We start from the raw sequence: 22,133 nt of genomic DNA on the forward strand, positions 1-22,133 counted from the left end.
CATCAGCGTTACGGCAAGCTGTCCCTTTCGGCGCTGCCTGTTCATTAATATAAGCAAGCGGCCTCGTCCCGCCCGGGCTCCTCTGCACCCAAGGAGGGGGTCTTCACCGCCTCTCGTCTAGCCAAATGACCACCATCTTTCACGCCGGCGAGGAACCCGAGGCGTCTGCGATAATGCCCGTCTCGAGTCTGTCCACAAAGTCATCGGTCCATGAAATAATGAACGAGACAGATATTTGGTGTCCCCATTGTGTCAACAGACACCGATAAAATATTAGCCACGGTTTCCAAAGTGGCTTCAAACTTTGCAACGGGCTTTCTTTTTCTTTCAATGGGTTTGTATATGGCCGGGTTCAATATCTTACCTCATGAAGCAGGAGTTAATAATGAATGATTGAATACAAGATTTTCTTCTTCTCATTTTGCACTTGGGTTCACAACCCCATGACTTGCTTCAGAAAAATATCACACGGCTCTGGACACTGGCTTCTAACATCCGATATGATCTTATACGGAAGCACGGCTTCTAACATCCTATAGGATCTTTTATGGAAGCGCAGCATCAAATGCGGACATGCTACTCTTTTCTTCCTCTTACTATCTGTTTGTAGCAGGTGACATTCTGTATTTATTCACGATCGCGTTTGTCTTGTAACAATACGAGCATTGTATATGGTTTCGATGGTGAAATGCCAGAACGGTAAAAAGCCACCAAACACACAAATGCACCCACTCTAATAGGGTCGCTCCTGCCATCGATACAGAAGCCGCTCTGATTTTTTAAGTGCTTGTGTCATTATGGTTCTTCGCTTTGACGGACACTGGTGAGTAGATGAAGGGCTTATGCATTCGCCCGGCCAATAATGTTTGCTTTAATGACCAGTCACACCTCGCCGAGCTACTAGCAATGGGAGGGCTGTAGCAAAGACAGAGCGAGTGATTGATAGGAGAAGAAAAACATACTAAGTGCGGCCAGAAATGAAAGGGATGTGTCATTTCTTCAGGCTGATGAGTCCCTTTCCCCACAGCCCCAGACCGCTGCCATCAGGCCATCGCTACGTTACCTTCACGAAGGCCGCCGCTCATCACATTGATTGTCTGTCATTACTTTGGAAGGCAAAAATAATTCGGAACAACTTGTTTCACATCTGCCGTCAATATTCCGAAATCAGCCCGTAGGTAATATTGTGTCGGAACCGCCCAAGTCGTAAGAAGTGTTTACGAGGTCGGAATGTTTGGCTTATATGTGAAAGTAACTGCGCCCATACCACGGATACTCGAGGGACTCGCGCACTTTGTGGTTTTCAAATTCATCACCGTGAAGTGATACAGCTTCACGTTTGGAGATATTGATGTGGAATGGGTGGTGAGCCTTAAAGCCTCTAAGATGGGCAAGGTCTTAACGAGACACAAATGAGAATAGAAAAAATACTGAATCAGGTGTCACGAAGATTAAATCAATACATGTTCCTTGTCATCTCTTGACGACTTCAAACTTGTACAAACTCATCACGGGGATAAATCACCATTAGATTATAGCGTACTGATTACGAATATCTGACAGCTTCCAAGAAGGGATTTTGGCTTCAGGGTTCTTTGTCAATTCTCAACCAATCACAGTTTTCGTCACTATATATCCTTATAAAAAGTTCCATAATTCCTTTAAATTTCGATTTTATTGTAAGTCATGACAATTTTGTTGCTCCTCTAGAATGGATTCATTTGAAGCCTATTGACATCTGAACTCTAATGAAAATAACAATAATAATCCCAAAAAAATCAAACAAAAACGTACGGTTGTCATTCGTAATGTCCGGCACCGGATCGTACATATTTAGATAGAAAGGACTTGAAAGAGCGACAGTTCGTTGTTTTGATCAACTTACTAATGTGAAAGTGCAACATGATCCTCATTTGGACAAAGATGATAAGCAGTTGAACACATTCCCACTGCCATATAGGTAAAAGAGGGTGGGCAGCGAAGCATATGAGAAGCCAAACTGGGTTGGGATTGAACAGCCCGCTGAAAGATACTACTCTGTGTTCACTGCTGACAAGAATCAGAAGTCAGAGAAGGCTTTTCCGAATAATGAGATGATTTGCATTTGAACCTGGAGGGTCATATACTAGAAGTCCACAGAGCACTTGGAGCAATAACTGGCTTGTTTTGATAGCAAAGCGTCGTCGCCTGCCTCATTTACTCACGTCGCCTCGCAAGCTTCCAGACATATGCTCATAGTCGTTTTGGTAGTGTGGGCGCATAGCCCAAGCAGTAAAATATGCGGCGTCATGATTGCTATTATCATTTGTGATCGGCTCCGTTATTAAACGAGCCCTGCTGTCAGGCAAGAAGTTGCATGGGAATGATTCTTTTGTAGGGGCATCGGAGGCCTAGTTCCGCCCGGCTGAGCGTGATGGATGGATGGAAAGGAAATGGTGGTGTCCCGCCAGATACCAGCCACTCCATAATTACAGTCACGTTGATGAGGCTCCGATTGAACCGTGGCCATCCGTCGCTCGGCGTTAGGACAAAAGTCTCGTCAAATGTGCTTCTACTGCCCATCCCAGATCAATACATTTAGGTGTCCAAACGACCGCCATTTTACACTTCCAAAGCCCTAATGCGTGGCCACCCGTTGGACAAGGCCGATTCAAACATGTTGATGTTGAAGGACCTCTAATGATTGAGTAACCCGAGATTATAAATGTGACCTATGTTTTGGACCTTTGAATCAAAACACCCAAATGAAAGCTAATTAAGGCTCTTTAGCTCATAGCACATAATAAAACTCACTGATAAATGATACTTCGCCAATAGCCTAATGCCCCTTTCCACAGCCTAAGATTTAAAACAGGTGCAACCTCTAGTACAGGGGTGGGCAAACTTTTTGACTTGCGGGCCGAATTGGGTTCCAAATTTTGACCGGGGGGCCGAACCAGGAGCAGATGGATGTAGTGTTTGTGTGAAGTAATATAAACGACCTGTAAAGGTCATTGCATAAAAGGTTTTGGCCTTTAGTAGGTAGTAAAGCATGGATATTCAAAAAAGTTTTTTAAAAACAACTGCATTTATTAACAGCATTAAAAAAAAAAAACATCCCTAAAAAACTGCTATCAGTGATTCTCATAAAATACGACACTGTTATTATGAATAACAGTCTCCATCACTTCAGTGCCTGCAGGTCAGATTAATGAAAGATGTAGGTTTATCTTATGAGATCACATCAAACGGCAAACATTCTGACCAAATATATCATCTTAAAGAATCGGTGAAAGCATACATCCAAATAAAGTAATCAAAACGGCAACACGGTGAGGGGTATCTGAAAATCAGAGCAGAGTTTTAACTCACAAACACCTGGTAAGAGAGGTGAGGAAACGGGAAACACTTCCTTAAAGTAAGCCTTAAGAACTTTACAGGTTAAGATGAGTCACAAACAGGTGGTGCATCAATGTCCTTGAACATCCTGCATTGTTTGAAAATGAGAATGGTCGCTAGTTTCAATCCCTGCTATTTGTACAGATCATATTCAAAATGCATTTTTTTACAACAACTTGAAAGCCTCCCCTTCATTTTCAGTGGGAACAGTGTTGTTGTCTCCCTTTTTTTGCTAGTGTGTCATAATCTGGAGTAAAATTTGTTGTGGCAATTCTTAGGAGAGATCCGAGGTGTTGGTCCGTTTACCTAGATCTGTGACGGGTTGATGTTGATGTTCATGTGGCTGAACGTCACGTCGCGTACGTCGAGCCAAATTGGCCACTCTTTTTAAACACTCGGCACTGTGTCCACCTTGCTTTTCCTTGGGCGACTCATTTTAATGGAAGGATTCCAGGGGAAGGTTTGTGGGTGGCTAATGTCAGGCGCAGAGCAGGGAGAGGACTCGAATGCAGAGAGTTCAATGTCCAAAAAGGCTTTTATTGTCTCCACTGACAGTCGAACAAAAAAGGCCTCACTAGGAGGGAAAAAAGGGAAAACAAAGGTGCCTCGAACCGAGGGAGAAAAAGGGGAAATCAAAGCGCCTCGAACCGAGGGAAATACAAAAACAAGGTAGCGATGTAACCAAGTTAACATCGGTGATCAAAGTCGCTCAAACAAGGCCTCTACGTGGAACTCGAGGGTTTCGTGATCGCTCGTGTTCTGACAAGGCAAGACGCACTGGCACTGGATACTAGGAAAGACGCGGGTTATATGGACACAGGAGGGGAACACAGGTGAAGACAGTTGGTCATTGACGCAGGTGCACACACTTGGAATCAGGGGTTCACGAGACCGGACGCACAGGGGAAGGACACACTAACTGGAACAAGAGGAAAATCACAATAAAACAGGAAATGATCCGGACGACACATGACAGCATGACATAACCCCCCCCCCCCTCTAGGGCCGGATCCCAGATGGACCCGGAGCATCGGGGTGAGCCGCGTAAAAGTCATCTAGTCGCCCGGGATCCAGGATATAGCTACACGGCACCCATTGCCGCTCCTCTGGCCCGTAACCCTCCCAGTCCACCAGGAACTGCCAGCCCCGGCCCTTCCGGCGCACGTCCAGCAACTTCTTAACTGTGTAGGCAGGCCCACCCCCCACTGTCCGCGGAGGCGGGGGTGCCGCGGGAGCCGGCACCATCCCACTCTCCCTAACCGGCTTGACCTTCCCGATGTGGAAGGTGGGATGCACCGCAAGGGACCGAGGCAGATGGAGTCGCACAGCCGCTGGACCGACGACCTTGGAGATCGGGAACGGCCCTACAAAACGGGGGGCCAGCTTCCTGGAGCCCACCTGGAGGGGAAGGTCCCGGGCGAACAGCCAGACCCGCTGGCCGGGCCGGTAGACAGGCGCCGGACGACGTCTCCGGTCAGCCCTCCTCTTCACCCTGTCGCCCTGGCGGACCAGTATGGCCCTTGCCGCCGCCCAGATGCGCCGACAGCGTCTCACCACGGCGCGCGCCGAGGTAACTGACACCTCCGGCTCGCTGGCGGGGAAGAGCGGGGGCTGGTATCCAAAGACGCACATGAAGGGGGACATCCCGGTCGCCGTGGTGGGAAGGGAGTTATGGGCGTACTCTACCCAGGTCAAGTTTTGACTCCACGACGAGGGGTTCTGGGTTACCAAACAGCGGAGGCCCGTTTCCAGCTGTTGGTTAATGCGTTCTGCTTGGCCGTTCGCTTCCGGGTGGTAGCCCGAAGTGAGGCTCACGGTGGCCCCTATAAGCTTGCAGAAGGCCCTCCAAAAGCGGGACACGAACTGGGGGCCCCTATCTGACACGACGTCCCGAGGAAATCCATGAATCCTGAAGACGTGGTCCATGAGAACTACTGCCGTACGTTTGGCCGAAGGTAATTTGGGCAGGGCAATGAAGTGGGCCATCTTGGAGAACCTATCCACGACGGTGAGTATCGTCGTCTTACCGCTAGACACCGGCAGTCCCGTGACAAAATCCACAGAGATGTCGGCCCATGGTCGAGAGGGAATGGAGAGAGGCTGCAGCAACCCCACACGGCGGCCCGGAGTGTTCTTACTTCGCGCACAGATGGAACAGGCTGCAACATACTCCCGGACGTCCGCCCCCATAGAGGGCCACCAGAATCTTTGTTGGATGACGTGCAGGGTTCTTCGCACGCCCGGGTGACACGTGAGCCGGGAGGTGTGCGCCCAGTGGATCACTTGGGATCGTAGTTGGGGCGGAACAAACAGTCTATTCTCGGGACTTCCCCTAGGGGGTGGATCATCGTGGTTTGCCCGCTTCACCAAGTCCTCTATGGGCCAGGTTACGGCTCCCACCACGCAGTGAGGGGGGAGAATGGGCTCTGGCTCTGTGGACACCGGGTCTGAGCTGTAGATGCGTGACAGCGCATCAGGTTTGGTGTTCTTGGCCCCCGGTCTGTAAGACAACGTGAAATGGAAACGGTTAAAGAAGAGGGACCAACGAGCCTGGCGGGAGTTCAATCGCTTGGCCTCCTTGATATATTGCAGGTTCTTGTGATCGGTCCAAACCAGAAAGGGGTGTTGGGCTCCCTCCAGCCAGTGTCTCCATTCTTCAAGAGCCTTTTTGACCGCTAACAATTCCCGATCTCCGACGTCATAGTTCTGCTCCGCGGGGGTCAGCCGTCGGGACAAAAAGGCGCAGGGATGGAGCTTGTTGTCGACCTGGGATCTCTGAGACAGGACGGCGCCGATTCCCTGGCTGGAGGCATCAACCTCCACCACGAACTGATGAGATGGGTCAGGCAAGGTAAGGATTGGAGCGGTGGTGAACCGCCTCTTCAGCTCCTGGAAGGTGGCTTCAGCCTCCGCCGTCCAGCGAAACGGAACTGTCGGGGAGGTGAGAGCGTGCAGGGGAGCCGCGGTGGCGCTGAAGCCTCGTATGAATCGTCTATAAAAGTTAGCAAATCCCAGAAATTGCTGCACTCTTTTGCAGCTATCCGGTACCGGCCATTGGGTCACCGCGCTTACTTTGGCTGGGTCCATCTGGACCTTTCCTGGGGCTATGATGAAGCCAAGGAACGATATCGTTTCTGCATGGAACTCGCTCTTTTTGGCCTTGACATAAAGTCGATGGTCCAGGAGCCGTTGCAGGACCGACTTAACATGACTCTCATGGGTCCTCAAATCTGGTGAATAAATTAAGATGTCATCCAAGTAAACGAAAACAAAGTGGTCTAAGAAATCACTCAGAATGTCATTGATCATGGCCTGGAAGACCGCGGGGGCATTGGTGAGGCCGAACGGCATTACCCGGTATTCAAAGTGTCCCCGGGGGGTGTTGAAGCCCGTCTTCCACTCATCACCTTCCCGAATGCGCACGAGGTGATACGCGTTACGCAAATCTAAGTTGGTGAATACCCGAGCCTGCTGCAACTGATCAAACACAGCCGACATGAGTGGGAGGGGGTACCGATTCTTTATAGTGATCTGGTTGAGGGGACTGTAATCTATGCAGGGGCGCAGGGTTCCGTCTTTCTTCCCCACAAAGAAAAATCCGGCCCCTGCAGGCGATGATGACGGCCTGATCAGACCCGCTTTAAGTGACGCGTCAATATAGTCATTTAAGGCCTTCTTTTCGGGGCCCGAAAGGGAATAAAGTCTCCCCTTGGGGATCGAAGCACCGGGCAATAGGTCTATGGCGCAGTCGTAGGGACGGTGGGGTGGTAAGGAGCTCACCTTGGCTTTGCTAAATACCTCCGCAAGTTGATGGTAGCATTTGGGTACTTGGTTTAGATCTGGAGCTCTGAATTCTGGTTCAGGAGACGCAAGGTCCGAGGGAGAAGTGCAGGTGGACTCGATCGAAGGGTTCGGTTTGACACACGATACTTGGCACTGGGATGCCCACCCCTTTATCTCCCCTGACTCCCAGTTTATTGCAGGGTTGTGGTGTTTTAGCCACGGATAACCGAGGATAAGCGGATTCAGGGGGGAGGTGACTACATGCAGTCTTACTAGTTCATGATGAGTGCCAAACGACAATGAGAGGGGTTCGGTTATATAAGATACGTCAAAAAGGGCTTGCCCGTTAAGTGCCTTAGCCTTTATGGTTGTGTTCAAGGGTTCGGTCTTTACACCTATGCTGCGACCAAAAGCCCAGTCAATCAGATTCTCGTCGGCCCCTGAGTCAATCAACACCCCGAGCTCGAGTTCCTTGCCTTGGCAGGTTAGCGTCCCGACGGGTAGAACCCTATTCTTCTGCCGGACCACGGAGAAGGTGCTTACCCTCAGCGCACTCCGCTCCGGGCAGGAGAGGAGGAGATGACCAAGCGCCCCGCAGTAGTAGCATCTGCCCTCCTGGCGTCGACGCTGTCTTTCCTCTTCGCTCAATTTGGCCCGGCCGAGCTGCATGGGTTCCGTCCCCTCGAGTGGCCCGGCCGGGATCGATCTTTGGTGGTGCGTCTCGTGGGATGACCGCCCGCCCAATGATGCGGAAGGAGTAACGATCGCACCCCGGCTTGCGCGCTGCTTCCTCCACTCCTGTAGTCGGTTGTCAGTTCGGACGGCCAACGCGATGAGAGCGTCGAGCTCCACAGGAAGATCAAGGGGAATGAGTTGGTCCTGGATGGTCCCGGAAAGACCCCGGAGAAAAGCATCGTACAGAGCCGTCGAGTTCCATCCGCTTTCCGCGGCCAGAGTGCAGAAGCGGATCACGTAGTCGCTGACTGTCTCTCGACCCTGGGTGATATGGGACAGCTCTCGTGCCTTCTCTCGGTCCATGGGAACTGGATCGAACACCATGCGCAGGGCCTCGATGAATCCGGAAAACGAGTGACCGGTAGCAGAATTCCTGGCCCATTCTGCGGTCGCCCACGTCCGGGCTCTTCCCGTCAAATAGGAGATCGTGTATGCCACCCGGGAGCGTTCCGTTGGGAAGTCGCCGGGAGCTCGCTCGAACTGCATCTCGCAATTCGTTATAAAGGCTCGACTCAGCCCGGGTTCACCTGCATATCGTTCCGGGGAAGCCAGTCTGATCCCCCTCGCCAGAAGCGCGGGCGCCCCGTGGTCAGCAGAGCGAGGACGTCTTGCATCTGACGACTCAGCGAATCCACCTGGGCGGCCACCGCCTCTCTGAAGCCTTCCTGGTTCTTTACCAGTTCCTGAACGCCAACACTCAGAGCGTCTACCTGCTTCTGCTGTTGGCCCAGTTGCGAAGTCTGGGAGCGTACTTGGGGGACCAGCTGCGCTGTCTCTGCCGAGTCCATGTCTGGCCAGTGCGTAATGTCAGGCGCAGAGCAGGGAGAGGACTCGAATGCAGAGAGTTCAATGTCCAAAAAGGCTTTTATTGTCTCCACTGACAGTCGAACAAAAAACGCCTCACTAGGAGGGAAAAAAGGGAAAACAAAGGCGCCTCGAACCGAGGGAGAAAAAGGGGAAATCAAAGCGCCTCGAACCGAGGGAAATACAAAAACAAGGTAGCGATGTAACCAAGTTAACATCGGTGATCAGAGTCGCTCAAACAAGGCCTCTACGTGGAACTCGAGGGTTTCGTGATCGCTAGTGTTCTGACAAGGCAAGACGCACTGGCACTGGATACTAGGAAAGACGCGGGTTATATGGACACAGGAGGGGAACACAGGTGAAGACAGTTGGTCATTGACGCAGGTGCACACACTTGGAATCAGGGGTTCACGTGACCGGACGCACAGGGGAAGGACACACTGACTGGAACGAGAGGAAAATCACATTAAAATAGGAAATGATCCGGACGACACATGACAGCATGACAGCTTTAGCGTAAAACTGTATCCGAAAGCTCGGCGCGCAAATTACAAGAATGCTGTCGTCACAGCCCACACTCTAAATTCGGCACTGATACAAATAGAGCGTGAGCGCGCCATTTCCGTACTACTGAGTACGTACACGCACTTGTGAGTGTGCACCGAGCTTTCTGACACGGCTTCCGGTAGTAAATGCACAGGCGGGTGGTTCCCCATCTACTGGGGAAACGCAGTCATTGCAGGCAAAATGACCGAAAAAAAAAAAAATTAATAATACAATTTATTTAGGGTTGGCGGGCCGGATTAAACGGTCCCGTGGGCCGGATGTGGCCCGCGGGCCGTAGTTTGCCCATAACTGCTCTAGTACCATCTCCATTTTGTTGGTCTGTTGACTTGCTGCCCTCCAAGTCAAAATCAAATCATCTTATAACACTAAAATGAATGTCAATGGCAAGAATCCTTTCTGCCCTCACATAAAAATGCACTTCAATTGCAAAAATAGCACTCCATAATGTTTTACTTGAACAGTTTTTGTTGCCTCCATTCACACGATGTGCTGGTGTGCCACACATTAGGGCTTGGCCACCTACAGAGACACATACAAATAATACGTAGTTTCCCAACTGACTCAGTAAGCTGCAGTCGTTGTATTAACCATTTCTTATCAAAGGATCAACAATGAGAGTAGTTATTCTATCTGTCTACGTATGTTGCCCCACCGTTTCGAGTCAGATGGATATCGCTTCAAGCGATTCATTCTCTTTGCTCTTCGTTATGGCATTTTACATGGTTTGAGTCGGATCACTCTTCCGTACAAATAGGTGAATAGTTTTGACCTGGAGAAAGGGATAGTCAAAAAAGAAGAGAGAATATATTGCAAAATCACTCCATGATACTCCTGGGAGTCATGCAATATCTTTTATTCATCCCTGGACTACATTTATCCCAAATAGTTTGGACATGTTAATCACGCTGATAAAATCCCACAGGAAAGACATCAATATTTGATAGGAAAGTAGTAGACCAATGTGGAACGCAGTGTTGACTCTGTCATGCCAACTATATCGTGCTGGCATCGTACATAGTTGTTAGAGATTTGCTCACTCCAACTTATTTTGCAAGAACCAAACAGGAGACAAGCAAGTTCTTTTCGACACCTGCAGGTGGAGAGTCCATTCGTCGCTGTCTGAACAGCGATTATCGAATGAAGTCTAAAAGTCTCCTCCCTGCAAGGGCATATTTATTAGGAGGAACAGAGTGGGGGTGGGAGTGGACAGGTTTGGTGAACCCCCGGCCTCTGATAAGATCAGAGCAGGGGGTGTTTTACACTGTTGTGGGAAACAGAACAACTTTGATTGCTTCCCCTGCAGCTGGTCAATCAAGCAGAGGAAGCAACCACTTCATCTTACTCTGCATTGTGAGGGCAAGACGTGATTGATTTAATCATTGCATTGTGAGGGCAAGACAAGATTGATTTAATCATTACAGTCTACATTCCAACATATTCCTACGATAAAGATAACCTGGAAAACCCTAACATCTCCCTCCTGTTTTATCATATGATTATGTCACCCCAAACAACAAAGACAAGTAAGAAAAAACATATATATATATATAATGAAGAAAGAAGAATAGTAAAAATAAAAACAACAAACAATGATAGCAACACTTTCCAGTGAAGATGAGGCATTACCTCAATACCCCAGATCAAACTTATTGTGTAAGCGAAAAACCTGCTGGCCAGATGTTATTAGCAGGAAAATTCTTACACGGCCCCTGTGCCACAGGCGACCAGAATGCTATCAATAAAAACAAAAAGAAAAACACAGAAACAGTACATCTGAGGGAAGAGCCCAAGGACAACTTTGTCTCCGACGGACCATACTTTATGGTCATCTGGAACGTTCGCTCCCCAGACAGGGTCATGAGGGTCAAAGGTTGCAACTGCTCTGCGTCGAGTCCAGAAGAGTTGTGTGCTCCTGTCAGCTGATGATGTCATATCCTGTAGGTGTGGTCTGTCACCCACACTGGTGCACACGCTCCTGTCCAGTTGGCGGGCAGCATCGGATAAACCTTGTGACCACAAAGCCACCAGCCATTCTGTATGAAGTATGTTCCGTTTGATGGTGTAGCCATGTTGGTTGGAGAGCCCTCACCACCTGAAATGGCTCTCTTATCTTGACACTCATCGGTGATGTCCAGAGCTCCCATCCAGTTTCCTCCTGGAGAGCAGTCGTCGTTAATGCAGACGTGGGTCTTGTTACCTTGGATGTAACATGTGTAATTCACTCCAGCTGGTCTCTCTGTGTAGGCCACTTGTGGTATTGTTCGTCCTTTAACAGTCACATTGAGATTTGCCCAGAAGTGTTCATCATAGGCACCGTCTGCAAGTCCAGAGTGGGATGGGTCGGCATCACTGATTGTGACTGCTCGGCGTTGATATCCAACTCCTCCCATGGATGCCATACGTTTCGCTTCAGTGACATTCATTGCTCTGGCCTCCAAGCGAACTTGCGTGGAGGAAGGGGGGAGTTTCGAACACACATAGCACGCCTCCTGTGTGTGAGCTCTCACAGTGAACCTGAGGGTTGTCCACCTGTGAGGGGGAGAGATCAGGCGGCAGTAAATTTGCATTGGACACATCTTTCAGTTTGAGCGTCCTGATTAGATAATCTGCCCAGGACTGCTCTTCATCTGTTGCTTGCAACTCTCGTAGTCAATTGTAGTGCCCATTTAACTGGCAAATAGGAGTTTTTTTTTGTTTGTTTTTTGTTTTTTGTTTTTTTTTGAAACAAGCTCTACAAAAAAAAAAATGTTTGTTTTGTTTTGAAAATATTTTGAATATGAATCAAATCCATATGTTGTATAAAGCTGACTGACCTGCCCCACTATCCCTCCTCTTGAGCCATGTGACGCGCACCATGGCTCAATATTGCAGCCCATTTGCATAGGTTCTTTGGTAGGGTAGGTCATTTATAGATGCCATTCTCTAATCTTGCCCCTGTTTTGACAACTAGCTTAGCAAGTAAATGGATGGCCTCCCCGAATGGGGAGCGACTCAGCTAGCAAATGATTAGACATTTTCACTTTGTTGTAGTTTCTTTAGTTACTTTTCAATCGTTTTCTCATTGTTTATCACAAGAATCTTAGAAATTTGAATACAAATCAAAACGTATGTTTTATTTTACTCAATTGTATGATTTAGAGAATCCATATGTAGTAAAGTTTTGTAGTACTACATATGATTTCATCATCATTTAGTTTGACTTTCTTTCCAAAACGGTTCTTAATTTCTCAGTTCACACATCTTCTACATGTGTTACTGGTTCTCCATTTTTTTTCTAGTTAATTATCAATCCAAAAGCTACGTGTTTCTTTCTAACATTCAACCTGCTCAAAATCATTCTTTCATCAAAGTCGCTCTACTAATTTTCCATAGTAGTCGCCAACGACTTCAACCATTCAACCTTTCATTCAGGCAATCATTCATCAATTCTCATCATATGCATCTCACACAGTCTCCAAAAAGGAGTCTTCCTATCACATCGGTCCTAATTCATCCAAGCTCACCACACAACACTCATATATCACTTTCAACTCAGGTTTCCTGGTAGAACAATCCACCAATTCAAAAAAAACTTAACTTAAACAAACAATTGGCAAATTAATCTGAATTTTTTCTTTGGTTTTAAATTTGAAGAACTCAATCTCTCAGATTTAGCTTGCAATTAGAATTTTGCATAATCTTATAACACAACCAATCAATTATTCCTATTAAATGTAGCATTGCAAAATCTTAAATTCACAATTTAGCTTCTTCCAATTCCTGAAAGCATGTTCTGTCTTTTTTTTTTTTTTTTTTTTTTTTTTTTTTTTTTTCCGAATTTCTCATGTGGGCTTGACACTTAACATGCACTAGTGTGGATTAGTTTCTGCTTGCAAACAGATTTCTCTCTTTTTCCTCTCATTTTTATCTTTCAAAATCATTTCTATTCTGCGGTGCAAATTGGATAGACCACAGTCTAGCAATTTTTTTTATACTAAAACTTTAGCCAATGTTCATCATTTTAACATATACGCACACACATGCACAGCTCTCGCACGCAAAAGGTAGTTCCCAGCACCAATGATTCGTCACAGGCTGGCCATTTCCTGTGGTCGATCATGAGCTGGTCCCTCCCATGCACACGAGGACAGCACATTCTAATTTTATTTATTTATCTTCTAGAAGAAAGTTGCATTTCTTTACCACTTGATTTGCATATTTTAACTTTAGTGTACCACAAATTTGAGCTCTAGTCATTTGTAATTTGGGCATACAAACAGCATTGTCATACTTCTTGGATGGACAGGACTTCTAATAATCAAAAAAAAATTCTAATAATCTGACAATGACATGTTTTGCTGTCATATGGGCATCTATTCTTTCTTTCTCTGTATGAGCATAAGCGGTCAAAGAGGAGGAAGCTTGTCATGCTAAAAATTTGGCTTTTCCTCTGCTCCTTCCTCCACCCTTTGATTGATATTGCTTTGCAGAACGACACACTCTTGCTAAGTGTCCTCGTTTCCCACAGTTCCAACAGTTGTCAGAATCTCGTGGGGGTTTTGAATTATATGGCGGCCTGCGACCTTGTTGGCCTCTACCTCTTCCTCTGCCTTGCTGGGACCTTTGGAAGAAGACTGTTGTATCTTCATCTAGTTCATCATCATCATTATCTAGATGAAATAAATCAGAGCTTTTGCCTTTTTTGATCACTTTTTCAGCATGTCTGGCCCATTGCATAGTTGTTGTCACACTTGCAACATCCACTTCCACCAAATGTTTCCTCACCCAGTTGCCTATTTCAGGGCGGAAATTAGTGAGGAGCGCATTTTTAAGCTGTTGTTGATAAGCACTCTCATCTGCATCATTGAATGGGATGCCACTATGTACCCAGAATTCTTTTTCAAATCTCAATTGAATGGCGTCCTCATCACTTTTCAACTTTCTATCTTTTGTCTTTTGGATTTGTTCTCTTCTTTCTTGTGAAGCTTTCAACCACATTTTAGCACAATCCAATTCACTCTCTTTTCTTTTCTTTTTCAGTCCATTTTTCTTTCTATCCACACTCTCTTCTAAAACATCAACTACTATCTTCCACACTTCAACTCTCAGCTTCCCTTCTACTCCATACTTTTTCTTCCACTTCGGCATATATTGCATGCAATTAAGAAATCTACTCGCCATGTACTTCTCATCTCCGTCAAGAGGTAGAGATTTACCGTTTTTATTTCCCATCTTAATTCTAGTAGTTCTAGGTTATACAATTTATTTTCTCAAAAATATTATTATTATTATTACTTATTTATTACTTATTTATTTAATTATGTCTTTGAGGATCCTCAATGCAGGTTTAAATTGACCTTTCAACAAATTACTAGCCTGTATTATTGCCGTGGATCAATGCTAGAACTGCTTCTTAGTCAATTTATCCTACCAGTCACACACTCAATCACACAAACTCCAGCGCTTTTTTAGGCCTATCCAGGGATGGGTGTAAAACCCTCCCAAACAGCTTTGGAAAAACGGACAAAAGAAAAAATCTACGCCCTTCTTCAATTAAGAAAAAGAAGCTCTGTTTTTCTTAGCCCGTTTCTTCCACTGGGACTTGAACCCAAGCTATTCTTTGGCTTGGAAAAACATACAAAGAAAAATCTACGCCCTTCTTTGATTAACAAAAAAGAAGCTCCGTGTTTCTTAGCACGTTCCTTCCACTGGGACTTTAACCCAAGCCAGATCCCTCAGCTCGGAAAAACAGACAAAGAAGAGTCTACACACTTCTTCGATGAACGAAAAAGAAGCTCTGCCTTTCTTAGCCTGTTTCTTCCACTGGGACTTGAACCCAAGCTATCTCCCGTGCACCTCTATGTGTTACGCGTTTAACAACACAACACAATTTCAAGCCTTTAACTTACTTGTCCCCTGGTTCGTTGCACTGCCGGGTCCCGTCAATCCACCTCTGTCAGACGAAGGCAGACCTAAGATGCTGGCCCAGCGAAGAATTTCCTTCCCAGGTCTTTCTTTACCAGGTCCGGCTAGTGGACGCTGGCCCGTCGACGGTGTACAGCGCGTCGTCCTCCGTCAGCCAGATGATGGGTATGAGGGTCCCGGGTTTCGGCACCAAAATGTTAGAGATTTGCTCACTCCAACTTATTTTGCAAGAACCAAACAGGAGACAAGCAAGTTCTTTTCGACACCTGCAGGTGGAGAGTCCATTCGTCGCTGTCTGAACAGCGATTATCGAATGAAGTCTAAAAGTCTCCTCCCTGCAAGGGCATATTTATTAGGAGGAACAGAGTGGGGGTGGGAGTGGACAGGTTTGGTGAACCCCCGGCCTCTGATAAGATCAGAGCAGGGGGTGTTTTACACTGTTGTGGGAAACAGAACAACTTTGATTGCTTCCCCTGCAGCTGGTCAATCAAGCAGAGGAAGCAACCACTTCATCTTACTCTGCATTGTGAGGGCAAGACGTGATTGATTTAATCATTGCATTGTGAGGGCAAGACAAGATTGATTTAATCATTACAGTCTACATTCCAACATAATCCTACGATAAAGATAACCTGGAAAACCCTAACAATAGTGGTGGGCGTTTCCGTGAAAAATATTTGCAAATCTGTCCTTCGCACAAACGTTTAAACAACAAAACTATACAGACACCCAAACAATGAAAGGCGCAAACGCACAATTTTCATCTTCATGTCGAGCAGAGACATACGTAGGCGTCGGAGCTCGGGGCAATCTTATCACTCTATCTCCACGTACTCAATAATCGGTAAGACCACATAAAAGGCATCTCCCACTGGTCTGACAATGAGATGAATTGGAGAGAAGGCATGTGCTGCTCACATCCAATTTCCATGTACTAACTTGAATGCATCCCTGAAGAGATGAAGATGGACCAAAGCGTGACATTGCATTCCCATTCTTCTCCATCTTACATTGTTTTCAATCAGCTCATTCTTTCCTCCTATTTGGTGCTTTTAAACCACAGCCTGTCGTCAGGGTATGAATAATTGAGGTGTACTGAGTATGGTCAGCAGATGGTGAGATGGCTGTTTTGAAGCTAGCTAGCTCTCAGTGGGCTGCAGGTAGTGCACGCCGCACCTGTCCAGTTAAAACCCGCAGGTGCTTGGCTGGGACACCGCAAAGGAGCTGCGAGAGTCGTGCCCCATCCAGGGCGGGTGCAGGCATGCAAGACCAAGCGCATGCGGGCACATAAAAGTAAACACGCCAACAGCAGACGTGTGTTCTTTTTCTCCACCTGCTACGAGCGCAAGCTTTCCCAAACAACTTGGACTTATCTTCCGAGAGCACACGCCCCCTTTGGCTTTTCCTCCTGCCCTCCAGCGTTTATCCTCAGCACCCATCCAACTGCTCACTTGGCCGTCTCGTTATCGCACTCCACCACCGCGGGCCCAAACAAGCGCAACAACTGGCCCCACTTTGGACACGCCCGAAAGCCTCCGTCGGAGCAGCCGCTGCCAAACCTTTGACCCCGTTACACCCCCGCCGCTCCAAAAGCACGACTCTGACCTGCGAGAGTCACATGAGTTAACCCCGGTTTAGGTCCGCACGCGCGTCCGCGCGTCCGCACGCGCGCGCGCACACGCACACACGCACACACGCACACACGCACACACGCACACACGCACACACGCACACACGCACACACGCACACACGCACACACGCACACACGCACACACGCACACACACACACACACACACACACACACACACACACACAGATGAAGCTGAACGTCTGCAGGGCTGCCACAAGCGTTGACACAAAATGGATCTTCAGCACCCACCTCCTCCCTCTGGGTTCTTCTAATCCCCCCCTCTTCCCTACTTTTGATCCCATAACCTACCCCCTCTTTTCTCGCTCTCGTAGCTCTCGCCTTTCACTCCACACTCCCCCTTAATCCTTCCGGATGAAAGCAACTCTCGTCGGTTCCCACTTTTATTTGAACCATTCGAGTAAGATGCAGAGAGAGGGGGGGGATTCGGATGGCAAACTTGTCTTTTTTTTTGTTTATGTGCTTGTCTGAAGGCCAAGTAGCTTTTATTTTCGTCTGATTTCCTTGCTTTGCTTCACGGAGCTTTCGCGCTTTCTTCTACGGCATCTCCAGTGGGAATTTGTTACATGCAGATAGAAGGGCGTCTGCCTCACTGCTCGTAAAAAAAGCATCAAGTACACAATCTCTTTGCATCCAATAAAAGCTTTGAACATTTAAGTGCATTTTCCCCCTCTAACAGGCTTTTGTATCAATGAGTTATCTTACCAGGTTGTTTTTATATCTACTTTACTGATGGTAAGGCAGCAGTTTCTTCGAGCAAAAAAAAAAAAATAAATAAATAAAGGGAAAATTGCCATGCCTGAAGTGCGGAAAAAAACATTCATTGCCCAGCTCCAAGCAAATTGAATCTGGGTTCTTTCTCTGGTATTGAATAAAAAAATATGATTGAAGGTTTGATTGAAAATAACTCAAAGGAGCTTACTAACAAGAAAGATACCTACCAACATTTAAAACCAAAAATGTTATTGAAAGGCAAATGACAACATTGATCATTGTTTTGTTTGATTTCCCCCTCCAACTGGCAAAGTTAATGGTAATCATTCACTAACATCGTAGAAAGCTTTGGTGAATTTGCCCAAACGTGATCCAGGAATCACCTCCCTCATTCAATAAGGCTAAGGGAGTTGTCCTTACTTTCTGGAAACGCAAAGCAAACACGACGGCGCTCCAAAAAGTGGACTTAGGAGTTCCACACTCTGTCTCAACTGACTGACATTCCAGTTGTTTTCAGTGCTTCATGATGTGATCCAGAAAATAAAGGGCCTGGAGCACACTCCATCATTAATGAACAGCTACACTGAAAGTACATCAAATGGTGTTTCAAGAGCGCATTGGCTTTTTTTTTTGTCTGGTCGTTCACAATGTTGCAAGTTTTTTTTTTTTTTTTTTTTTTTTTTTGTGGAAGGGTCTCAATATTTTATTTCTATAGTGGTTTTGAAGAGCAGACAGTGAGCGATAAATAAATAAAAAGGAAAGTCTATACAGACGGAGAAGAAAGCACCTAATTAAAAAGTCAGGATGCTCATTATGATGGAAGCAAAAAGGTTGTTAACTGTACACATCTGTTTGCCGCGTAAGTTGTCTGCAGACAGATGCGAGTGTGGAACTGCATGCTGATGTGCATTTACACGTTTGTGTCCGTGTGTTTACACCACTGGAACTAGAGTACAATGCTACTTGGGCAATCTGGCAAAAAAAAACAAAAAAACTCTGGGACATCCCATTATTGCTAAGGTACTATATGTCCCCAAAGGCTGACTTCCAGCTGGTGTTAAAAGAGTAGCAGAGCATAGCAACCTAAACTGGGACAACAACATGTTGAGGTTTACCCGACCGACACTTAGCAACTGTACGGCTATTACCACATAAGAGAAGTGTATTTCCTATAAGCCATATACATTTATGTTATGCATCTTGTGTTAATATACACTTACACACATCGAAGACATTCATTACTATCTTTAATGGACTGGCCCCTCCCGTTGCATGCGGAGTGGAAAAGTTTTAAAAGCTCTTGAACTTGTGATGGTATGAGAACTAAACAATGCCGATAGTGACTCAAGTTTGACGGCAATGCAGAGTGACATCATGGGGCACAGACAATGCGTAACACGAGTACTTCAGTCTTCACATCACGGCTTACTTGTTCATAGCCAGCCTGCGATTCCCGGCCGGATCCAATTTCATCTCCGACAAACACAGCTCACAATGTAATATTGTGGTTATTTACGGCATTAAAAACAACACTCAACAGGGAATACGTAGAAGCATAGTGAGAGCAGTTGAGCTACAATCTGCACTACAAAACAGTATACTGTAGATCTCTGAATGAAATGGAACGGTAATTGAACGTACAATTAGTGTTGGGGGGGGGGGAATGCAACATTTTAGGTAGACTCGACTTTAGGTACATTCCATTCAATCAAAGAAATGACACGAAAGAAAAACCCAACTGTATGTGTTTTGAAAAGACAGCACCGAAGCATGCCTTGACCAGACCACAGTTATGTTGAAGAGCCATAAATGCGGACCTGTGTAAAATGCCTCGCAAAGATGTGGAAAATGTGCATTGGCTGCTACTGCTGCCCTTTTTGGAAATACGCAACACCGCTCGCTGTTGGGTTGTGGAGCGTGGCGATGCATTATTGAATCAAAGTAGCTCAAATGAGAGCTTAACAATTTCGACGCCATCGTACTTCTGATGAGTCGTTGGAAGAAAAGGAAGCAAAACGACTTGTCATTTCCGACTTCATTCGCACATCTTTCATGTGCATCAAATGAACAAGTTGAAAGTGGAAAAAAGTGAATTTCTATCCTTTTAGCTCTCCTCACTCACTTTCACCTTAATGCTGCCGCCGCCACTTCCTTGCATAAACGTGCTATTACAGTATCATTACAGTGCCCATTTACTGGGACTGAGGTTCTGCGCTCTGGGACTGGTGTGGGACACATTATATCATTAAGTCATTAGGAGCCAGGATACGGCAAAATAATAGCCATAATATCAGCTACACTACTTTAGTCTAGAGTCTCACCCTTGCCAGCCTTCCGGGTCTATTTGCCTGTCTGTGTTGCGTGGTCCTGAATCACATTCTGCACTCTGGGTGGGAAAAGAAAGAGACAAAATGGACTCACCCCAGAGTTAGGATACGCCGTCCAGCCCAGTTCTGCTGTGGCCACTCGAGTGTCCATCAGAGTTTCTGTAGCCAGGAGAGAGAGAGAGAGAAAGAAAAAAAAAAAGGTCAGGAGTTAGAGCAAAAGAACCTCTTCTCAATATCATTCAACTGAGATGAAGTGCACTCAATTGACAGTGTCGTTCATGAACGGACGGAGAAGAGTTTGATCCTAGTAGCCATTCATCCATCTCTGCCAGACTCCGAGTAAGACTAAAGACTGCAACCTCAACTCAGTCAACTTGCAACTTAGGGTGTTCCACAAGTTTCTTTGGTCTTCCCCAAACTAATGTTAGTATTGTACAAAATGTGGGTCATGATTGATAGGAGGGACACCTCTGACTGATTAAAAAGTTGAATGAACACTTCAAACCTCGACAGAAGACAAGGCAGCACTACCTCAACTTGCAAATAATGAAAGCCGGTTCAAGATCTGAAGATGCAAGACTGGGTCGTAGCCCTTGACAATGCTGGCCTCAAAGCCTTTTCAATGTACAAAAAGAGATTGCCAGGAATCAGGACTTTTCTCAGGTCCAACATTGATGACTTCTGAACTTAAAAGTGTTCTTCCTGGATGAAAGACTAGAAATTCTCAAGGGCATGCTCCGCAATGTTCTTCCCAACTTCCTACCTTTGCTAGGTTTGTAGAAAGTCGTTGTTGTTCGACTTCATATGTGTCACAATTACAGGAAGTGACCCATTCCATCCCATCCCCTGATGGCCACAAAAAATGTTTTCTGTCCAAAAAGAGCCACTAAAAGGGCCTACTAATCTTTAACAAGAAAGGAAGGATGTCTGTCTATTCTGTGAGTCACGCTGCAGAGAGAAAACTTAAGTGGTGTAAAATTGAAGAAAAAGTTGGCAACTGAAGCTCCCCTTTTGAACCGTTCCTCTGTGACACATAGTAGATCAATTAGACTTGCTACTCACAGGAGACATTCACTGGCTCAGTATTGATCAATGTCTGCTCTTTTGGCAATGTGAGCTCACGGAAAGAAATTAGTAATTCCCAATCCTCTCTATGTCGTTGACTCGTATTTAAAGCGATGGACAGATTGGCCTTAGCGACGCCATCATTTAGCTTAGTCTTTTCTGGCCACCATTTTTTTTTTTGTTAAGTCGAACAGGAAACATATATTTCACTGACTCTACATCTCTTTCTCCCAAATATGCTGTATTTGGAGACAAATAGGCAAAAGAAATTTGGAGGCGATCATCTGCGGGATGTCAGAGTCTTGCTGACTTGGACGCGATCCATTTCGCACAGCAAACAGTTGGCTAGCACCACCCACACGTGTTGTTGATGAGGGAGATGAATTGCAAGCTGCACACTCTCAGCCTCTCATTCAAGGAGACGTTCCAAGTCTTTAGGCGCCCACCTTTTTACCTTCTCCGCTCTAGGAAGCGTGCCCCTGCAGATGTCGCCTTTTCAAATCATTCCAAATGGAGCTTTTGACGCCTGTCATCTTTACGTCAAGTGTTCTTGTTTGGGGGGGGGAGAAAAAAAAAATACCAATGCACCAATGATAGCAAGCAGCATCTTCCATCTCCACTTAGTAGGAAAAGATGTCCCCAGACATGAAATTGGGGTAAATCCGAGAAACACAAACATACAGTATCACCCAATTTTCAGTGTGCTGACAGCTTTGTTCACGCCCAGCTTCCATCGCCTCTTCCCTTAAAATGAGCATGGCCTTGTCTTGTTTCAACAGCGCCAGCCTTGCCACGCCACGCCTTGCTGGGGAGCTCCAAGCCGAGCATGAAAGCAGCCAATGTAGCGCGCCCCGCCAACACATTCTCCGGGGAAATCACAAGCGATTTAGTCAAATCACACAGGCTCCTGCTAGTCCATTCTCCGTTTTCTTTTACAAACAGACGGACGGACGGATTGTTGGATGGAAGAAGCTCCGGATGGTGGTGAAGGGGCCAAATGCTCATGAGAGTGGCTTGTGACCTAATGTCTGCCTTTGACACCAGAAAGAGAGGAAATGGGGTTTGCTAAGTGGTTATTAGCAACCAAGCAGGGCTCTTACTCCTGTTGGCTGGCCTTTAGGATTTGGCCAATGTCCCCTGTTAGCAGGAGAGCTTCATTATGAGTGGATTTCAGGCTTATTTTTAAAATCATTCATAGGTCATGTC

At 46.4% G+C, this 22,133-nt stretch overlaps 1 protein-coding gene across 8 annotated transcripts in view; it reads right to left on the reverse strand.

Annotated features, from left to right (window-relative positions):
* The window catches only part of LOC137839640 (ephrin type-B receptor 1-B), a 153,068-nt gene that overhangs the window by 74,350 nt on the left and 56,585 nt on the right, over positions 1-22,133 (reverse strand). For 7 of the 8 annotated variants that reach the window (XR_011085670.1, XM_068648722.1, XM_068648719.1 and 4 more), the window contains exon 2: positions 19,957-20,021. The exons of the other annotated variant lie outside the window; for it this stretch is intronic. Coding sequence is in view for 6 of the 7 variants with exons in the window: in XM_068648722.1 (XP_068504823.1) it covers positions 19,957-20,021 (65 nt within the window). In the remaining variant the exon portion in view is untranslated. The remainder of the gene's footprint in view (positions 1-19,956; positions 20,022-22,133) is intronic. 8 annotated transcript variants of the gene reach the window in all.

This window comes from Syngnathus scovelli, chromosome 17, assembly GCF_024217435.2.
Source record: "Syngnathus scovelli strain Florida chromosome 17, RoL_Ssco_1.2, whole genome shotgun sequence".
NCBI lineage: Eukaryota > Metazoa > Chordata > Actinopteri > Syngnathiformes > Syngnathidae > Syngnathus > Syngnathus scovelli.